The sequence below is a fragment of the Macrobrachium nipponense genome, chromosome 40 (assembly GCF_015104395.2).
Source record: "Macrobrachium nipponense isolate FS-2020 chromosome 40, ASM1510439v2, whole genome shotgun sequence".
Lineage (NCBI taxonomy): Eukaryota > Metazoa > Arthropoda > Malacostraca > Decapoda > Palaemonidae > Macrobrachium > Macrobrachium nipponense.
In genome coordinates this window covers 31616524-31633844 of record NC_061101.1, presented here as the reverse complement: position 1 = coordinate 31633844, position 17321 = coordinate 31616524, and the positions used below count along the sequence as shown (strand labels likewise).

The 17321-nt window shown below is 36.1% G+C and overlaps 1 protein-coding gene across 2 annotated transcripts in view; it reads left to right on the top strand.

The window, feature by feature from the left end:
* Positions 1-17321, top strand: part of LOC135212064 (E3 ubiquitin-protein ligase SH3RF3-like) — a 197601-nt gene that overhangs the window by 72655 nt on the left and 107625 nt on the right. For both annotated transcript variants that reach the window (XM_064245407.1, XM_064245406.1), the window contains one exon: positions 1395-1717. In XM_064245407.1, coding sequence (XP_064101477.1) covers positions 1402-1717 — 316 coding nt within the window. In that variant the 5' untranslated portion in view covers positions 1395-1401. The remainder of the gene's footprint in view (positions 1-1394; positions 1718-17321) is intronic.

Below are 17321 nucleotides of genomic sequence, written 5' to 3'. Positions count from 1 at the left end.
GTTTTGATTAAAATGATTTTATCTTAATTTTATCTACGGTTGTGTTTGATGGCATACGTTTACTGGAGTTTTATCCTTGTTGCTGATGCACAATAATGGTCATCAGTAGCTTGAACAGTTTTCTCAGCTTCAGCTATAACTAGGTTTAAATTTAACAGTATATTTCTTGTCTGATCTTTGATCTATATTTATCTTTGATCAATACCGAATAAAGTTATTACATTAAGATATCTCAGTTCTATTCTACATAACGTCATTTATAACAACTATGGTAATAGTATGCTATAGTACAATGATTGAAATACAAGTCAAACAGATGTTGTCATCCAATTCAGTTGTACTTAAAAAAAAGTTGTTTCTGATTTGGTTGTTCATGGCTGTACATGTTTATGCAATGAGTATAGCGTTTAAACCATACTTTCATCATTCTTTTTTGCTGTCATTGAAATTATGTAACTAGAAGATGGGATAAAGTTAGGCTATTGTAATTTGGTCTCTCATAAAATCGGATTATCGTAAGACAAATTACGTATCGTAACTTGAACACTATAGCTACCTGTACACTGTATAAAACCTTATTATATCTTTACATACTCTAGACACCCAAAGGATTAAAACTATAATGTACTGCACAGTAATTTCTATTGTACGTACTATACTGCATAAATATGATTTTACTTATTGCGCCATTGCGGGATTACGGCGCCATTTGACTGGTCCAGGGAGCTGTTAACTGGTCTAGTATTCCGAAAGAAGGTGTGGGGTGGCTGTTGCCTTTAAAATCACTTGGTGTCGAAAATCACTTGGCGTCGGCAGCCTGGAACGGAACCCCTGCCGCTAACTGAGGGCCACCTGTATACCCGTTCTATGAGAGGAAAACTTTGGAAGCCCCATATGTACATCCTGAACTGTCATTTTTTACAAGTAACATAACAAATAATTAAATACCTATAGTTTCTACTTTACATGACAGCTAAAAAATGAAAAATCAAGGTAGTGCTCTTTTGTTTTAGGTGCAGACAGTTTGCTTTCCCACTACTGGGGAAGAATAGGTACAACACAGCTAGAGCTGACAATTCATTTCTGTCTGTCAATGACTAAACAGGTTGTTGGAAATTCTGTACTTAAGATTGCAAACTTTGAATTTCAGTTAATTTTGAAGAGATTGATTTTATTGTTAATAATGCAAAAGTAGTACATAATTGAAGTTTACCCTTTTTGCATTGGGAAGATTTTGATATTTTCTGCTGCAATTATAGCTATTTTGATTGATGCATAGAACTAATGAGAAATCCATCTTTTGATTCCTTGTGTAAAGGGTTGTGATGGATGTGATAACCTCAATATGGTGTGTACTATAATTTTGTTGTAAATGTTTTTTTTTTTTTAAACAGGCCTCAAATGATAGCTGCATATTTAGCACGGCGCAATGCTCGAGGTTTAAGCCACAGTCGAAACAACAGTAATGGTGGAGGATCCCAAGGAAGCAGTAGCAGCAGCACAACAGGGAGCAACTCAACTTCATCAGGTGTTATGACTTTCACTCGTCCTCGACCAAATCTCTCTGGCAGGGGCACTGAAGGGAGACACACTGAAGGGTCACGCGGTGAGAATACAAGCCTCCTGGACACTCCTGTCCTACTTACGGCTCCCACTCTTTCTCCAACTCATTCATCATCACCACAGGCCGGATCTCTATCCCCAGGGGCGGCTGCTGGTGAGTCTTTATTAACATGTGATCCTGACTAACAATATCCTTTGTCTGTCATCCTGCATCCTACTTTTTTCTCTCCTGATTCTCTCCTGTTTCCAAGATGTGGGAAAGCTATTTGTGTTTTAATTTTAAGGTGGCTAATTGTGGACAGTATATCAAATACTGTAATAGATGTTCATTGGCAGATGTTTTGCTGTGCCAATGATTATTAATTGTTAATGTAATTTATATTATATGACTATAATTTTTGGTTTTATAAATGTAATTGTTGGTTTTATTTTTTCATTTTCTTCTTGTAATATTCATTGTTTGTAGTTATGTCAGTTAGTACTTATTTAATCAATTTTCTGCATGACTAAGCTCTTGATTGCCTTTTAACATAATTTGTAGTAGTATGTGGAATATTCTTTAATGAATTGCATGTTTGTTTGTTATTGTTCTTGGTAAGGTTGCATTATCAGCAGTATACGTAATCTTATGAGTAACGTTTCTTTTAAGAATGATGACTAATCAGATTTAATGTATATTTGATCACTTTGTAACTCAAGCAAAAGAAAAATATTTTGCTTTTATACATTCAAAGGGTACTTTGCATCTAAAGTTGTAGCTATTTTGACGCCAATATACGTGATTTTGGTGTCCCTAATCAACAATGATATAAAAGTTCACATTTTGGTATTAAGGGTACACAATCCTTAATCCGAAATCCTTGGGGCCAGATATGTTTCGGTTTTTGGAATTTTTCAGATTTCGGAACTGTGGGGTCAGGAGTATAATCGAACATCACTCCTGCAGCAAAAGCATTTTTTTTATGTTTTTCATTATATATATATATAGTTATTTATTCATTATAGTTTTTATTTATAATAATGTACTGTTATAGGAGTGAGAGGTAATTAACATCATCAATGATGAAAAAGTGGGGACAATTGAGACCATATGCTCACTAACACAATATTATCGTTAAGAAAAGCATTCTGTAAAACATAAAAATATGTATATGTATTTGAATGTTACCATGATTGTGATTATTTGACTGCTGATGGCAAAAATTACTACTCAATAATTTGCTTTATATAATTATTATTTCTTCTTTAAAACAAGAATTTAACAGTGTGTCATAGTAATCGAATGTATGACTGCAAACTGATGACAACATAGTGGCAATAAAGAACAACCCTCTCCAAGATCGTCATGATGAAATGTATTTTATAGCCTTACTTATCATTAAAATTCACAAGTTGATTTGTGTCCAATTTTTCATACCACTATATAAAAGTTAAAATTATTGAGAATCTTTTGTTTTCAAGAATAAATAATAATATAAAACAAATTATTGAGTAATTTTTTGCCACTAGCAGTCAAATAATCACAATCATGGTGCATTCAAATTTAGTGCTGTCACGACGTAAGTCTATAATAAAACAGAAGTAGAGGGCAGTCATTGGATAACAGATCCACATGGCAACCAGACAGCCAATCAGATTTCAGGTGTATTCTGTCTGAGAAAGAACGTTTTGCTTACAGGAAAGTTGATGATGACCTATTTGTGTGTGTTTTGAATCATTACGTAGTTTTTAATAGGGTATGTATTTTACTGATTACTTAAAGAATAGAATGAATTCCTTCTCATTACTTTGAGTACAAAATTGTTATTCCAGAGATTCTTCTGCAACAAAAGCAATTTTTTTGTTTTGGAAGATATTTATTAACGCTACGTTGACATAACTTCAAAACAAATTAATCTCTTTAATCTCTCAAAGAAGGTCAATCCATTTCTGTTTATCTGCTGGTCACAGCCTTATAGTCCAGGTATCAAACAACAACAAAATTTGTGTTTGTTTGTTTTGTCTTCCAAAGATTCATTAACTGCACTTCTTCCAAAGATTTATTATCTGTACCGCTCATTTTTAAAAACATTATGAACATGCACACACACAAACACATACACTGTGCATATGTGTTAATACTAATTGGTTAAAGAGACTCAAATTAGCAGTGTGTTTCCCTGAGAGAGAGAGAGAGAGAGAGAGAGAGAGAGAGAGAGAGAGAGAGAGAGAGAGAGAGAGAGAGCGAGAGAGAGAGAGAGAGAGAGATCCAATGACTTTTCAGAGCCTCAAAGAGTTATTTTATGGAATGCAGCCCACTTGCCTCATATGATGGTGCTTGTAATCGGTTGCTGGATTTGATTACTACTTAGATTTATTCTGTCAGCTATCAGCAGCACCCAGTGATGCTGTTTGAGAGAGAGAGAGAGAGAGAGAGAAGAGAGAGAGAGAGAGAGAGAGAGAGAGAGAAATAATCTGAGAAGCAGCACTCACCCAATTGGCTCAGGTCAGCCATTAGCACTCCAAAACTACCAAAATTATGAAGTGACTCTCTACTCTCCACAAAATGTTTTCGGTTTTTAGAGCTTTTCGGGTTTTAGAATTTCGGAGAAAGGATTCTGTACCTGTATTAAGTGTTGGCTTTTTATTGTTTTGGGAGTGGAAAGGTATTCCTAATTTGTGTCTATTTCTTGCATTTAGTCTATCACTTGCATTTAGATTTTTAGCATTAGTCTGTCAGTTTTAAGAACTTGAACCAAAAAAGCTCAGAAAAAATATCCAAATAACCTTTCATTGATATACTTCCTGTTTGCTCCTTTCTTGTTGCATCTACTGCCTTTTGCATATCCTTTGGATCTCCCAACCTTTGAAACTGTTTTGACGTTGTATGTTATGTGCACTGCATATATATAATCTATTTTGATTGAGAAAAGTGGAGTAAATTATTTATTGAGCATGCTGAACTAATTTTTTATAATGGCTTGAAGTTTTAGTTATCACAGGCCCATTCATCATGGAATAGCCTTTTATTTGCTTTAGATGCATCCACTTGCAAGACACAGAAATTTCTAAAATGAGCAGTTCTATCGGGCAATCTCAGCCAGCTCCCTATTGTATGATGTACGTACTGATTTTATGCTCCTTATTTTACTGGTCACCTTCTTTGGATTTGGACTTGCTGTCTTTTTCTAGATTTTTATTGTGTATCCTGCTGCCAGTTTGTTTCTGCAAGCAGCACTTCAGGTTGTGCCATTATTAGTATTGAACATGGTTTTGCTGCCTGCTTGTGTCTAGACACAAGCATCATTCTCTCATGCAATGGTTAGTGTTCTTTTCAGTGATTTTTCATGTACCATTTACGCATGTGATGCGACTGGAATATTGTGTGCGTTCCCCTGTACGTATGTGTATAGGCAACTCACTCTAAGTATTCTGCTTTCCTGTTTTGCTTTGCAATTTATCCTCACTTTAATGTAACTTCTGTTCCATAATTTTTTCTCACTCTGTTCAAGTCAGAGCTTATGTTTTTGTGCATGTTTTTGTCCCTCAAATTTTTGTGCATAGGAGGTGCCAGCTAAATAAATAACTCTTGATCCCCACCAAGGCAGTGTTCTAATACTGAACAGTGTGTTGTTCACCATAAACTTCACTGATATTTAACATAAATAGTTTGTTAATGAAATTATTTACAATACAGTACAGTACAATGCACCCCTTTTCGTGAGCAGGATGTATTAACAATACAAGCAGTCCCCAGTTATCGAGGGGATGTTCTGTTCTGATGGCTTGATGATAAGCGAAATTTGCTGATAACTGAAAAGTGGTGATTTTCAGGACTTATGGCACCAATAACCAGATTTTGGTGTCGATAACTGGTTAATGGCACCTCTGTTAGGTATGTATTGGCTCCAATAACCAGAAATCGGTGCATTCTAGCACAGATAACCAGAAATTGGTGCATTGTGGTGCTGATAACCGGAAATCGGTGCATTTGTTAGCACTAGAACAACACCATAAAACGAAGTACAAATAACTGAGTCTGCCAATGACTAGGGTCTGCTCGTATACACACTATATGGTAGACTGGCCTATACACTACACGGTATACTCTATACATATACAGCATAGTAATAATATTAGCTAATTCTGGAGATTCAGTACAAAGAGAAATTGAATAACACTGACAAGAGTTAGCCTACAGTAATATGTTCTACACATATATGGTATAATAATTATTAATATCAGCTAATTATGCAGGTTCAGTGTAGATTGACATGATAATCAAGTACACTCGGTCCCCGGCACCATAAAATTAACGATTTATGGCACCATAACGGGCCAAGTTTTGGTTATTGGTGATAGAGTTATGGCGCCATAACATACGCAACAGAGGTGCCATTAACCAGTTTATTGGCGCCATTAACTGAAACTTGGCACCATAATCTCCATAAATCACAGGGTTTCAGTTAATGACGGTTTTCGGTTATCAGCACCCTGCCGATAACTTGGGACTGCCTGTACAAAAAGAAATTTAATAATAAGAACGAAAAGCAAGATTCGGTCCGTTGTCAGCATAAGTGAACGCTGTCAGGCTGTTCATGGCTTCATATAACAAAAAATTGGAAGAATAGGAGGATGATAGAGCTGCAGGATCATCAACTTGCTCTACAGATATTTCTTCTTCTGTTAGTTCAAGTGTTTCAAGGAAGTAACTTATGAGATGTAGAGGATCAAGGTTCATGGGCAGGGGTAGGGCTTGGGAAAGGTGATGGTACTGGAGTCAATCCCTTAAAGAATTAATTGATTGTAGGTTGCACAATGCATCTTTTTCATTCTTCATAAATTACTCGATAACATGCAACATTGCTGGATGTGCTGTCTGAACTTTAGCAAACCATTCCTTATCCCCTTCCATTTCACTTAAAAGTTTCAGTCCATGTTCAAATGAAGCAAATGTCTCTGCCAGTTTTTTTGTCGTAAACATTTGCTCTGGCTCTTCTTCAATTTCTTCTTCCCCTTCTGCTCTTTTTTTTTTCTCTTCTGCAAGTGCAATTAAATCCTCTGACGTTAGCTGTAAGTCTTGCACATCTATACGTTCTTGGATATCTTCCTCATCAGTTTCTAAATCTAAACTTTTCACAAGTGTCAAGATCTTTTTATTAATTTCCACAACTTCCTCTTTCTTATCAAAACCTTTAAATGTGTTCATGTATAATTTTAGCAGGTTTTTTTATAACCTCCTTCCATCGCCTTCCAATGTTCATAATGAACACTGAACTCTATCCAGAAAGTTCAGAGATCTTTCTCCTCATTATCTGTAGCCTGAGCAAACTTGTTCCAAAGATAATACACCTTGTATGTAGCCACAGTGCCCTGATCCATGGGTTGTATAAGAGAAGTTGTGTTTGGTGGCAGAAACACAATTTTTATGTTCTCATTACTATCTCCGATATGCTGAGGGTGGCCAGGAGCATTGTCTAGAATCAGCAGAATTTTGAAGGGAATGTTTTTCCAACAACAATCTTTCACCTCTGGAATGAAGCAATGAACAAAGCAGTCTTTGAACAGCTTTGCAGTCATCCACGCTTTCTTATTATGACGGTAATACACAGGAAGCATATGATTGTTGACGCTTTTTAATGCTCTCGGTTTTCTTAGTGTTAAATCATGAATGGGTTAAGTTTATCTCAGTCACATTTCCCCCAAGCAGAAGAGTCAGTCGATCTTTGTATGCATTAGACCCAGGCATCGTTGTTGCTTCTTTGTGGATCTAGGACCATGCAGGCATACGCTTCCAGTAAAGTCCTGTTTTGTCAACATCAAAGATTTTCTCTGGTAAGAACCCTTCATCAATGACGATCTTGGAAGCATACTTAAATTTAGTGGCTCCTCTGGCATCAGCGCTTGCTGTTTCACCGCTAATTTTCACACTGAAAATTCTGGCGGTTTTGAAAACCTTTTTTTTTTTATAGTCATCATCATATTTTTTTGAAGTTCTTCAAAAAACATGTGAGCCTTTGTTTGAATGGTGAAGAGGCTGAGTGACATATGCATTTGCATCTGGTCTTCCATCTGTGTGACCAGTAACTGCTCCATTTCTTCCAAAGGCCCTACCCTTTATGGCATCCATTACGCGTTCCTTGTCTTTAACGATGGTGATTATCTTTAATTGCGACAAACGCTTGACACGTGCGATAACTATGGCTGCCTCGCCACCTTCATGCCGGTTAATAATCATCAGTTTCTGTTCCAAAGTAATAGAATGCCTCTTCTTTTTTGCATTATCAGTAGGATACTTATTTGGTTGTTTGGTAGACATATCTTTTGAGTTTACTTACAAAAAACTTGCAAAAATCACAAACACTCTCTGACCTAAACTTGGTTCACAGCAAGAGTAAGTGAGGTTGTTGGCTGTACCTACGCCAGCCTCTTACTCTCAGTCCAACATATCATGCACTGTATGTTGCCTGATTATACGCTGCTGCCTGCCCCCATTGTATGTGAGATTTAAAGATAAGATACATATTTTCAAAATTTTTTCGTTTTGGTATTAATTGCTGACCCATCGTAAAATCGGTTTATTGTAATTTGAACACTAACTGTATACTACATACCTGTAAGATACATTGATAGCATAGGATACTTACAGTGCTGTATTTTATTTTTTATTATACTTCATGTATCACCAGCTTTAGAAGACAAATATTAATTTTAAAACTCAATATAATCATAATAATAATACTCACATATGCATGTACACTTCACTAAAACCTTTCAAATGATGATTCAGTGATATTGAATGATGATGATAATAAAAAAGGTGAAGCAGCACAATTATGTTGATGCAGTTTATACTGTACAGTTATTACACTTTCACTTGAAGACATACACACTCACAACATACATGCTTATTAACTGTATAGCATTATCATCATTTGTTCCATAAATGGAACTAGACCATCAGTATCTTCACCCTCTTCATATTTAAGTATATATTTGGAGGAGTAGGTGGTGCTGAATTGAGAGCTGCTTTGATGGGAGGGGTGAAAAGGGAGACCAGAATTCTGGGTTTGATGTTTAGGAAGTACGTTGTGCTTTCTGTTTCATTTCCGGCATGAAGTACATAATGATTTCTGTTTCACTTTTTTCCTTTTCATTTCTTAAAAAAAGTATTTATGTTGTACAGTTGCATCTCCTGCCATTTTATTTACTTAATAGGGCAATATATAAATTGCCCATGAGAACAGTGGACTGATGAAATCCCATTGTGATATTATGTAAAGGGTTTTTGTGTGAAGCTTCCTCTTCACCTTCTTCGTCTGATATTGTATCTTTTGACACCCTTTCCTACCCACCTTCTTAGCCTTAGTCACAGTTTATTTAATTATTTCTTTAATTGACTTGTTGGTGAACTTAGTGAAATCACTGACACAATCAATCTTTTCTAGCATGAGAGTATTGGTAAACCTTGAAGGTCAATTCCTTACTGGTGAGGCACGCTTGAACTTCAAGAAAAAGTACCATTGAAACCCTTTTATGAAAAGTGTTCTGATAGTCCATGCATTCTTGTTATGCATCCCAAAGACTTGTAGTTAAAATATATAATTTCTGTTCAGGGCTCAAGGATTGATACTTTAGGGCTGTCCTAATGTTTAACCCAATTGTCATTAGCACAAAACAACAATGTCAGTATATATTTTCTTGCTTAAAACATGGTGCTCAATTCTCTTTTTGGCTAATAAATGCCCTCTTTATTATTTTTTTCCAGGACAGAGAGATTCCATCATCACAGAATACTTGCTCTGGTAAATGGTCTTATGCCTATATAAGTTTCTTTATGATGATCAGAAACTTTTCTTAGTGTATTCTTTACATTTCATAGTCCAACTCTCTTCTTAAAATTATTGAACCATGTTGTACTAGCTTTGAAGCCTTCTGAGCTAGATCCTGGCCCTTTCGGATTCACATAAGGACATGAACTTTTCTCAAGTCATTTTTGAGTCTGTCTGGATGTCATTTATAGCACCCACAGAAAAGTAACTATTTCCACATAAGAGAGTGGTGTTTTGCATGTGATACAGTGTTTGCACCTGCTGATGTAGTTGCAGCAACAACCGCTTAGATTGATGTTTCCTTATGTGTGTACTGCTCCGTCAACTTGTTGATGCAGGCGACCACAACTTACAAGTCTGCAGTTCATAGAAAATCTAGCAATTCATTCTTTACTTGCAATGGCATCACTTTTCTTTGGCCTCTTGGTAGCACTTATAACATCAGTGGGAGCTTTGTGCAATTGAGTCATGATTGAATCTATGATTTTAATTGTTGCCTGAGGCTAAAGTTATGAGAACTGCAAAAGCAAGTGTAGATCACTGCACTTAATGGGGAGAAATTGTTTAATTGATAAAAAATTAGGATATTGACATATTTAACACTGGTGATCATACACATTTTCCCATTCAATTAAGCACTTGGTTTTATTACTAATTGCCAGGTTGATTTCAATTGGAAGACAGTAGATCCCTGGCATTCGGGTGATCAGGTACCCATAATTATGAAAACTAATGGTACACCTGTGCTAAGGCCATCACAGTAGTACACTAGTAAAATAGACTGGATGAATTTCAGAAAGTAGATAATGCCATTGTTCTATTTAATGACACCCTACACACATAACCGACTACCTTAGTTTTGGAAAATGACACCAGAGACCCCAGCAACAGCAAACTTGATTAAAAAAACCACCAGCTTTTTCCAAAGCTGACCAGGCCAATGGGAGCTTAACTCCAGTGAGCAGTTATGGCAGCATGGCACAATCCTGGAAGTATTTTGTTTCTTCATTGAGTAGCATAACTTTTGTTGGACAACTTAAATCAGGAACAGACATAGATATCACCATTTAGTTCAGGAAGAAAGTCTTGATTCCAAAACAAGTATGGAAAAATGCTATAATCTTTCAGTTAATGAAAGCAAGTTTGATGCTGCAATTAGGCAAAATTCTCTATGCCATGATAATGCTTGTCCCAATTTATATTAGGTATTAGAAATCAAATAAATCAGGGCAGCAACCATCCAAGTGTTTGGGGGCTTGACATCTTAGTAGCATTTTCAAAACCAGGTAAGGGTAAGTTTCTAGCTGCAAGTTACTGGCCTGGCCTATTGCTTTAACAATATGTTTATGTAAGCTGACTGAGAAGGTGGTCAACACATAACTAATTTGGGTTTTAGAGAAGTGAGGCTTATTGTCACTTGCACAGTGTGTTTTTTGACAAGAAGTTACCTTGTCTCCTGCACGGTGTGGTTTTCAACAAATGCACAACTCCTGTGTTAATTATCCTAGTGTCATCCATTTGGAAAATATATACATTGTTGTAGACCATTAATCATTTGAATTTTATTGTATAAAACTTTGTAAAATTGTCAAAACCTTCCCTTGGTTTTGAAACACATTCTCCAAGCAACTGCAATTTGGTTAAGATTTTTTGCACCCTGCTGGTATCAGACTTGCCATAGACCATCTACTACCAATCTTCCATACTTAGGCATTGGTATAGACTACAGAAGTTGCTAGTTTCTTTTATATTAAAACAACTAGCAAAGAAAGCTTTCTAAAATATTCTGAAGCACACCCAAAGTCTCCCCAGTCATTTGGCTTTAGAGTTAAACAGCACACAGTTTTAATATGCCAAGAAGTGAGATCATTCCCTTAAAGATTTCAATTGCTCTTCCATCTAAACTACTTGGAGTTTCCTTCTGTAAGTATTGTATTGGTTGTAAAAAAGGTGACTGGTGGTGTAACTCATTCTTTTTTATGGATCATTGCACTGAGCTTAGGATCCTTAGTTTTATCTTGACAGAAGTTTTCAATATTCGGTCTTTTAAACAGAAAAAGAAGGAAAGCCTTTGGAGGAAGTGGGGAGGGTGGAGGGGCTAGTGATGGAGATACAATCTGTAGATGTAGAGAAGGCAGTAAGTATAATGAATGGCAAACACCAGATCCATCCGAGATGCAAATTGAAAAGTTGAAGGTACAGTGCTTGGTATTTCTGAGGGAAGAATGGAGGCTGGAACTTTTAAGGGCAATCTAAGAGGAGAAAGTAATGTCAGATTCCTGGGAAGACAGTCTTGATTGTACAGGAGAGTAAACAGAAGGGAGATGTTATGGATTGCAATAATTATAGAGGAATCAAACAAACAGATAACTTCTTGAAGGTTTTAGAATGGATACTTGCTTAAAAATTACAAGCAGCAGTGAAGAGGCAGAGTTGATGCTGTCTACTTATAAAGAGTTATAGGGTACTTGGCAGGAAGGTAATAGGGTAGAATATCAAGGGAGGTAGTGTTTTGTTGTTGAAGAAGGGAAAGTGCCAAAGTAGTTGGTTAGGTTGATTGAAATGGTATATAAAAGAACAAGAACAGCAGTACAGTGGACCCCCCATATTCGCGTTCTCCAGATTCACGGACTCACACATTCGTGGATTTCACTCGGGAACGTTTCCTTGCATTATTCGCAGAAAATTCGCACATTTGCGGTGTTTTTCTATGAGAAATATCCACAAATTCCTGGTTTTTTTTTATCAATTTCATCATAAAATGCACTTTTTGTGATAAAACTTAAAAAACCAAGTATGAAAATTTTTAGTAGGTTTTTCTTGAGTTTTAACTAACAAAATAGGGTGTTTTTAGCGTTTTTATAGGGGTTCCAAACATTTGCAGGTTCTAACTATTCACGGGGGGTCTGGTACGCATCCCTGCAAATACGGGATCACTGTATATTAATATTCTATGGCATAACAGAAATGTTTGAAGGTAGAGTTGGAGGGAGGTGGCAGGGATAGTGTGTGATAAAAGAATTCCAAATAAACTAAGAGTAAAGATCTATTGTATAGTAATCAGACCATTGAAAATATATTTAAAGAAATATTGGAATTAAGAAATGAGAAATGGGGAAAACAGAAATGAGGATGCTGAGGTGGATTTTAAGTGTATTGCTGCAAGAGAGACAAGAAAATTCAGAAATTAGAAGTACAGGAGTGGTAGGGATGATTGATATGGTAAGAGCTGAGTGAGGAGGAAGGAGTGACCGGGTGTAGTTGTCCCCCAATCTACTCTTCCTTTAGATCTTGCTGGCTTTCTCATGGCAGTGAGCTCAACTTCACTGGGTCTCCCTCTCTTTCCTCTTCTGCATTTTCTAGATATCCCTATCTAGACTGTCACCTGCCCCACTTTAATAGCAGTCCATTATGGCTACTCCCTTCCATCTCCTGCTGTGACTGCTTCATTCACTGGAAGCAAGGTTCTCATTCAACTGTAGGGAAGAAACGATTCCTGTGAAGTGATTGGAAGGAATTTCTTCAACACACTAGCCAGCATTGATTGTAAAGTAGTGTATAGTATAGTACTGTTGGATTAAAGTGACTAATGGAATCATGTTTTGTTATAGCTGGAGATGCCATTATCAAGAAATTTCCCAGTTCTCATTCCACCTTCACGGTAGAAATGCATTCAGTGGTAAAATCTTTTAAATGTGTATTTATTGCGGGATGCTGGAAAAAATTATATAGCTATTCTGTTACCAGTAGTGTTTTATCTTCTTGGAAGCAGTTGATGCTCTCACCACCTTGTACATAAGTGCAGGATTGGCTGGTTTTCCTCTGTCCATCTGAGCATAACAGAATGAACATTTTTTGGTACCAGTTCATGTGTTCATTGATAAAAATAAGAACTAATTATCTTACCATCACTAAAAATATGTACAGGATATAATTGTGTGTATCCTAACTTTTGCTGCCAAAATCATATACTGCTACTCACGGTTAAGTGTCTTGATTTTCTAGATAGTCAGCTGGTAGGGTAGGCTGTATTCTGCATCAGATCATTTGGCCGTAATTCACACGTCAAAATAATTAACACATGCTTCAACTTATTCAGTACCTTTATAGGCTGGTACTTGACATATATATAGTGGACCCCCGTATTCGCGGATTTCTCTCTGGAACGTTTCCCCGCATTATTCGCAAAAAATTTGCCTATTCGCAGTATTTTTCTATGAGGAATATCCAGAAATTCCTGGTTTTTTTATCAGTTTCATCATAAAATTCACTTTTTATGATAAAACTATTAAAAAAACCAGACATAAATTTTTAGTAGGTTTTTCTTGAGTTTTAACTAACAAGTAGGAGGTTTTAAGCATTTTCATAGGGGTTCAACTATTCGCGGGTTCTAACTATTCACGGGGGGTCTGGTATGCACCCCCGCGAATACGGGGGACCACTGTATATTCTCCTTTAACTTAAAAGGAAGTAAATTTACTTGGTCTTTTGCTGAAGTCACTCTTGTCACTGCCTCCAACATAGCAAAATTTGTGGCTCAAAAAATGTATCTCATTTTTAGAAGCTTTCTTCGAATTATAATTTGCCACTCTTGACTGAGAGGATTCCCATGCTGCCTGTCTCCTGTCTTTTTCAATGTAGCCTTGTTTAAGGGAATTAAAATGCCTTCCTGACTTCATACTTTAGTACATAATTATATATCAGGTTTCACTTGATTTCCATGTAGCAACTTGAATGTGTTTGTATCTTTACTGCATTGCTGGTGACTTAATGATCTGTTTGATGTGTCATTTTTCTTGGACCTTTATGGCCATGTATGGGATCATCTTGGGCTTCACTGAACATGATGACCAAGTGCATTTTGTGTGGTTTCATATTTGGTTGCTGGGCCTCTATTGATGAGCCTCTTGTTGCTTCTTGATTGGTAGGTAAAGTGGTTTCCCCCTGTTCTCTTCATGCACCACCATCCATGTGTCAGGAACTGGTTCAGGGGACTTCTTTCATTCAGGACAAGGGCTCAGGATGCAAATTCCTTGACATCCAACTTTGCTTTTTTTTATTTTTTGGCAACTAGTGCTCACTGCTATCTCAAAGGCAAACATTGAGATTTCCCATGCCTCTTTGCTAGAGTTTTACCTCAGGCTAGCTATCATAACACTCATAATATGGCTTATCATTGCGGCTGCCCATTTCCTTGTATGTATATGAAATTATGATGTCAATCATCTCGCTCATCATTATATTACTGTTTCAGATAGATGGAACTTTGAGAACTTTTACCTGAATTCACTGCTTTTTGCCCCTTATGCTGGTTAGTGAGTGTCATTGGATTTCTTCCACTGCAGAGCTATCGCTTTTGAGAGTGACTATTGTCTGGAAATCCTCTCATTGCAATTCTTGAAGCATAGCATTGTTCTTTTAGGAACTGCTTTTACCAGTTCCCCATCATCTTTTGTTCTGATGGACTTCTGGTTGTGACATCTTCCATCTTGGACTCATCAGATTCATCTTCCCTCCTGAATAATGATTGGGGTTATTTTATGAAAAATGGGTTTGTGATTGCAGCTGTTTTCGCTATGAAACAAGATGGAGATTAGCAAAATAGGATAAGGAACAATGATAAGTACGTATATAGAGTAATAAGGAGTTAGCTCAGTGGAACTGTTATTTTGAGACTGCTTCCAGATTTGTATCACATATTTAAAGGCTACCTTTTAATGAATGAGCTTTTATAATAACTTCTTTTATTGCATAAACATACCATGTATACTCGGATATAATGTGACTTTTGAAGACCTAATTTTGAAGCTAATTTTAGGGGGGTTGCATCATACATGAGATATAAAATTAGCATATGTAATATTCACATATTAGTATCGTTTGATAAAATACAAACATGATGAATATGCATCTTTTCCATGGATCTTTTAAAAAGTTATGCCTTACTTCACTGCATCCAATAATATTATGTATGTGTTTTCATATTACTATTGTTGTATTATAAAATAAAAAAACCAACTAAGGATGATTGCGAGGTAAAATTATTTTGCTGTGTTGAAGTCAAATCAGGGTGATTTTCTTGCTTCTAATTAGAGTAAATGAATCTCAAGATACTCTATTGATATGGGACAAGGCTATTTTATGTTATACGAAGAGTTTTCAAGTCAAAATACTTGAATTTGTATTGTTGTGAACGAAATTGTTGTTGTTGTTGTTGTTGTTGTTGTTGTTGTTGTTGTTAGTAGATGATGCTGAGAGCATGTTTATTGCGTAAAAAATGGAACAGATTGCATTCGATATTTTCACTTGATTTCATCAGAATACTACAAGCTTTACACATTTATCTTTTATCGGAGTGAACACAGTAAAATGTGTTCTTTTATGCCAAATAATTTTGATTAAAACACATTTCTCTCAAATTTTGTTTGCTGTTGAGTTTTATGGTGCTATACCAAAGTTTCCATGTTGCCAATGCACAATAATAGTCATTAGCAGATGAACATTCTTTCCTCAGCTTCAGCTACAACTAGCAGCTTAAATTTAGCAGTATATGCCCTTGCCGATCTTTTTTCCATAGCGAGTGAGGATATAGTAATATAAAAATATATCGGTCCTATTCTATTTAATGTCATTTGTAACATAACTACAGTAATTTTTTACTATTGTACGATGATTTAAATGCAAGCAAACCACTGTAGTTATTGGATTCAGTTGTTCATAGCAAATCAGCTGTTTCTGGCTGTATGCATTTATACAACAAATATAACATTTCTGACGATACTTTTAGCTTTCTCTTTTTCTCTTTTTAACTTAACTTAGAAGATGGGATAGATAAAGAGATGGAGGAAAACGGGTTAGCCTAACTAGAAAATGGGGTAGATAAATAGGAGGAAAAGAGGTTAGCCTTTTGGTCTCAAAAATTGAACTCGCATGTTACTTGAGATACATGATCAAATCATTGTTTTAGGGTGAAAATTTGGGGGTTTTACTCGAGTATACACGGTAGTTTTGATTTACCTTAATAGTTAGTTGAGGTTAGTGCATAAATATGTAGGTAGGAGCAGCAAAAAAAATGCAGTACTAAGTAATGTCGTACATTCAACTAAATGGAACCTATTAAAAAACATTTCCATATAATTTTGCTAAATATCAGGACAGTTCTGCACCTCATCGTTCTCTCTGGTAAAATACCACTTGCAATTTCTAAATATTAGTAAAAAGTTATAAAAAGTAATTTTGCTTGTGCTGTTATTATCACTTTGTAAAAAGGTTTTTCATGACAATTTATCACAATTAATAGGTTCCCTAAACATATAACTTTGGTGTAAATAAAAATTCTCTCTCTCTCTCTCTCTCTCTCTCTCTCTCTCTCTCTCTCTCTCTCTCTCTCTCTCTCTCTCTCTCTCTCTCTCTCTCTCATTACATTACTAGTTATTATATTACCCACATGCCAAGTCCAACCCAGTAAGGACAGTTCCTCTACCCAAGCCAGTTTCAAAGCATATTGACAAAATTGATGAAAGCAAGAAAGTGCAAAATTTTACCCATTCCTAGATTGAACAGAACTGAGTAGCAAAAATTGGACAAAAATGTCAATTCAGGATGGTATTCACATAATTAGCCATACTGCCCTTTCTTAACTTCTGTATAAGCCCTAGGTGCAATTGCCTTTTGCCTTGGCCTTCCGAGGCCTTACAAAAGTGCGCAAAGGCTTTAATGAAAGTCTCAGGCCCTTAGAAATCAATTGTTCTTCAGTTATTACTAGCTGGGAGTCTATGTTTTTATGCATTTGGTAGAATAGACACTAATGTGCCTCATACTAGATTTATGAGAAGGTTTAATTATAAATCATTGATATCTTGGTAGTTATTGCTCGTGAATAAAAATAACCTTCTATTTTTGGGCATTGAAAGCATGAACAAAACCATTAGTTTACGGTGTGAGAAA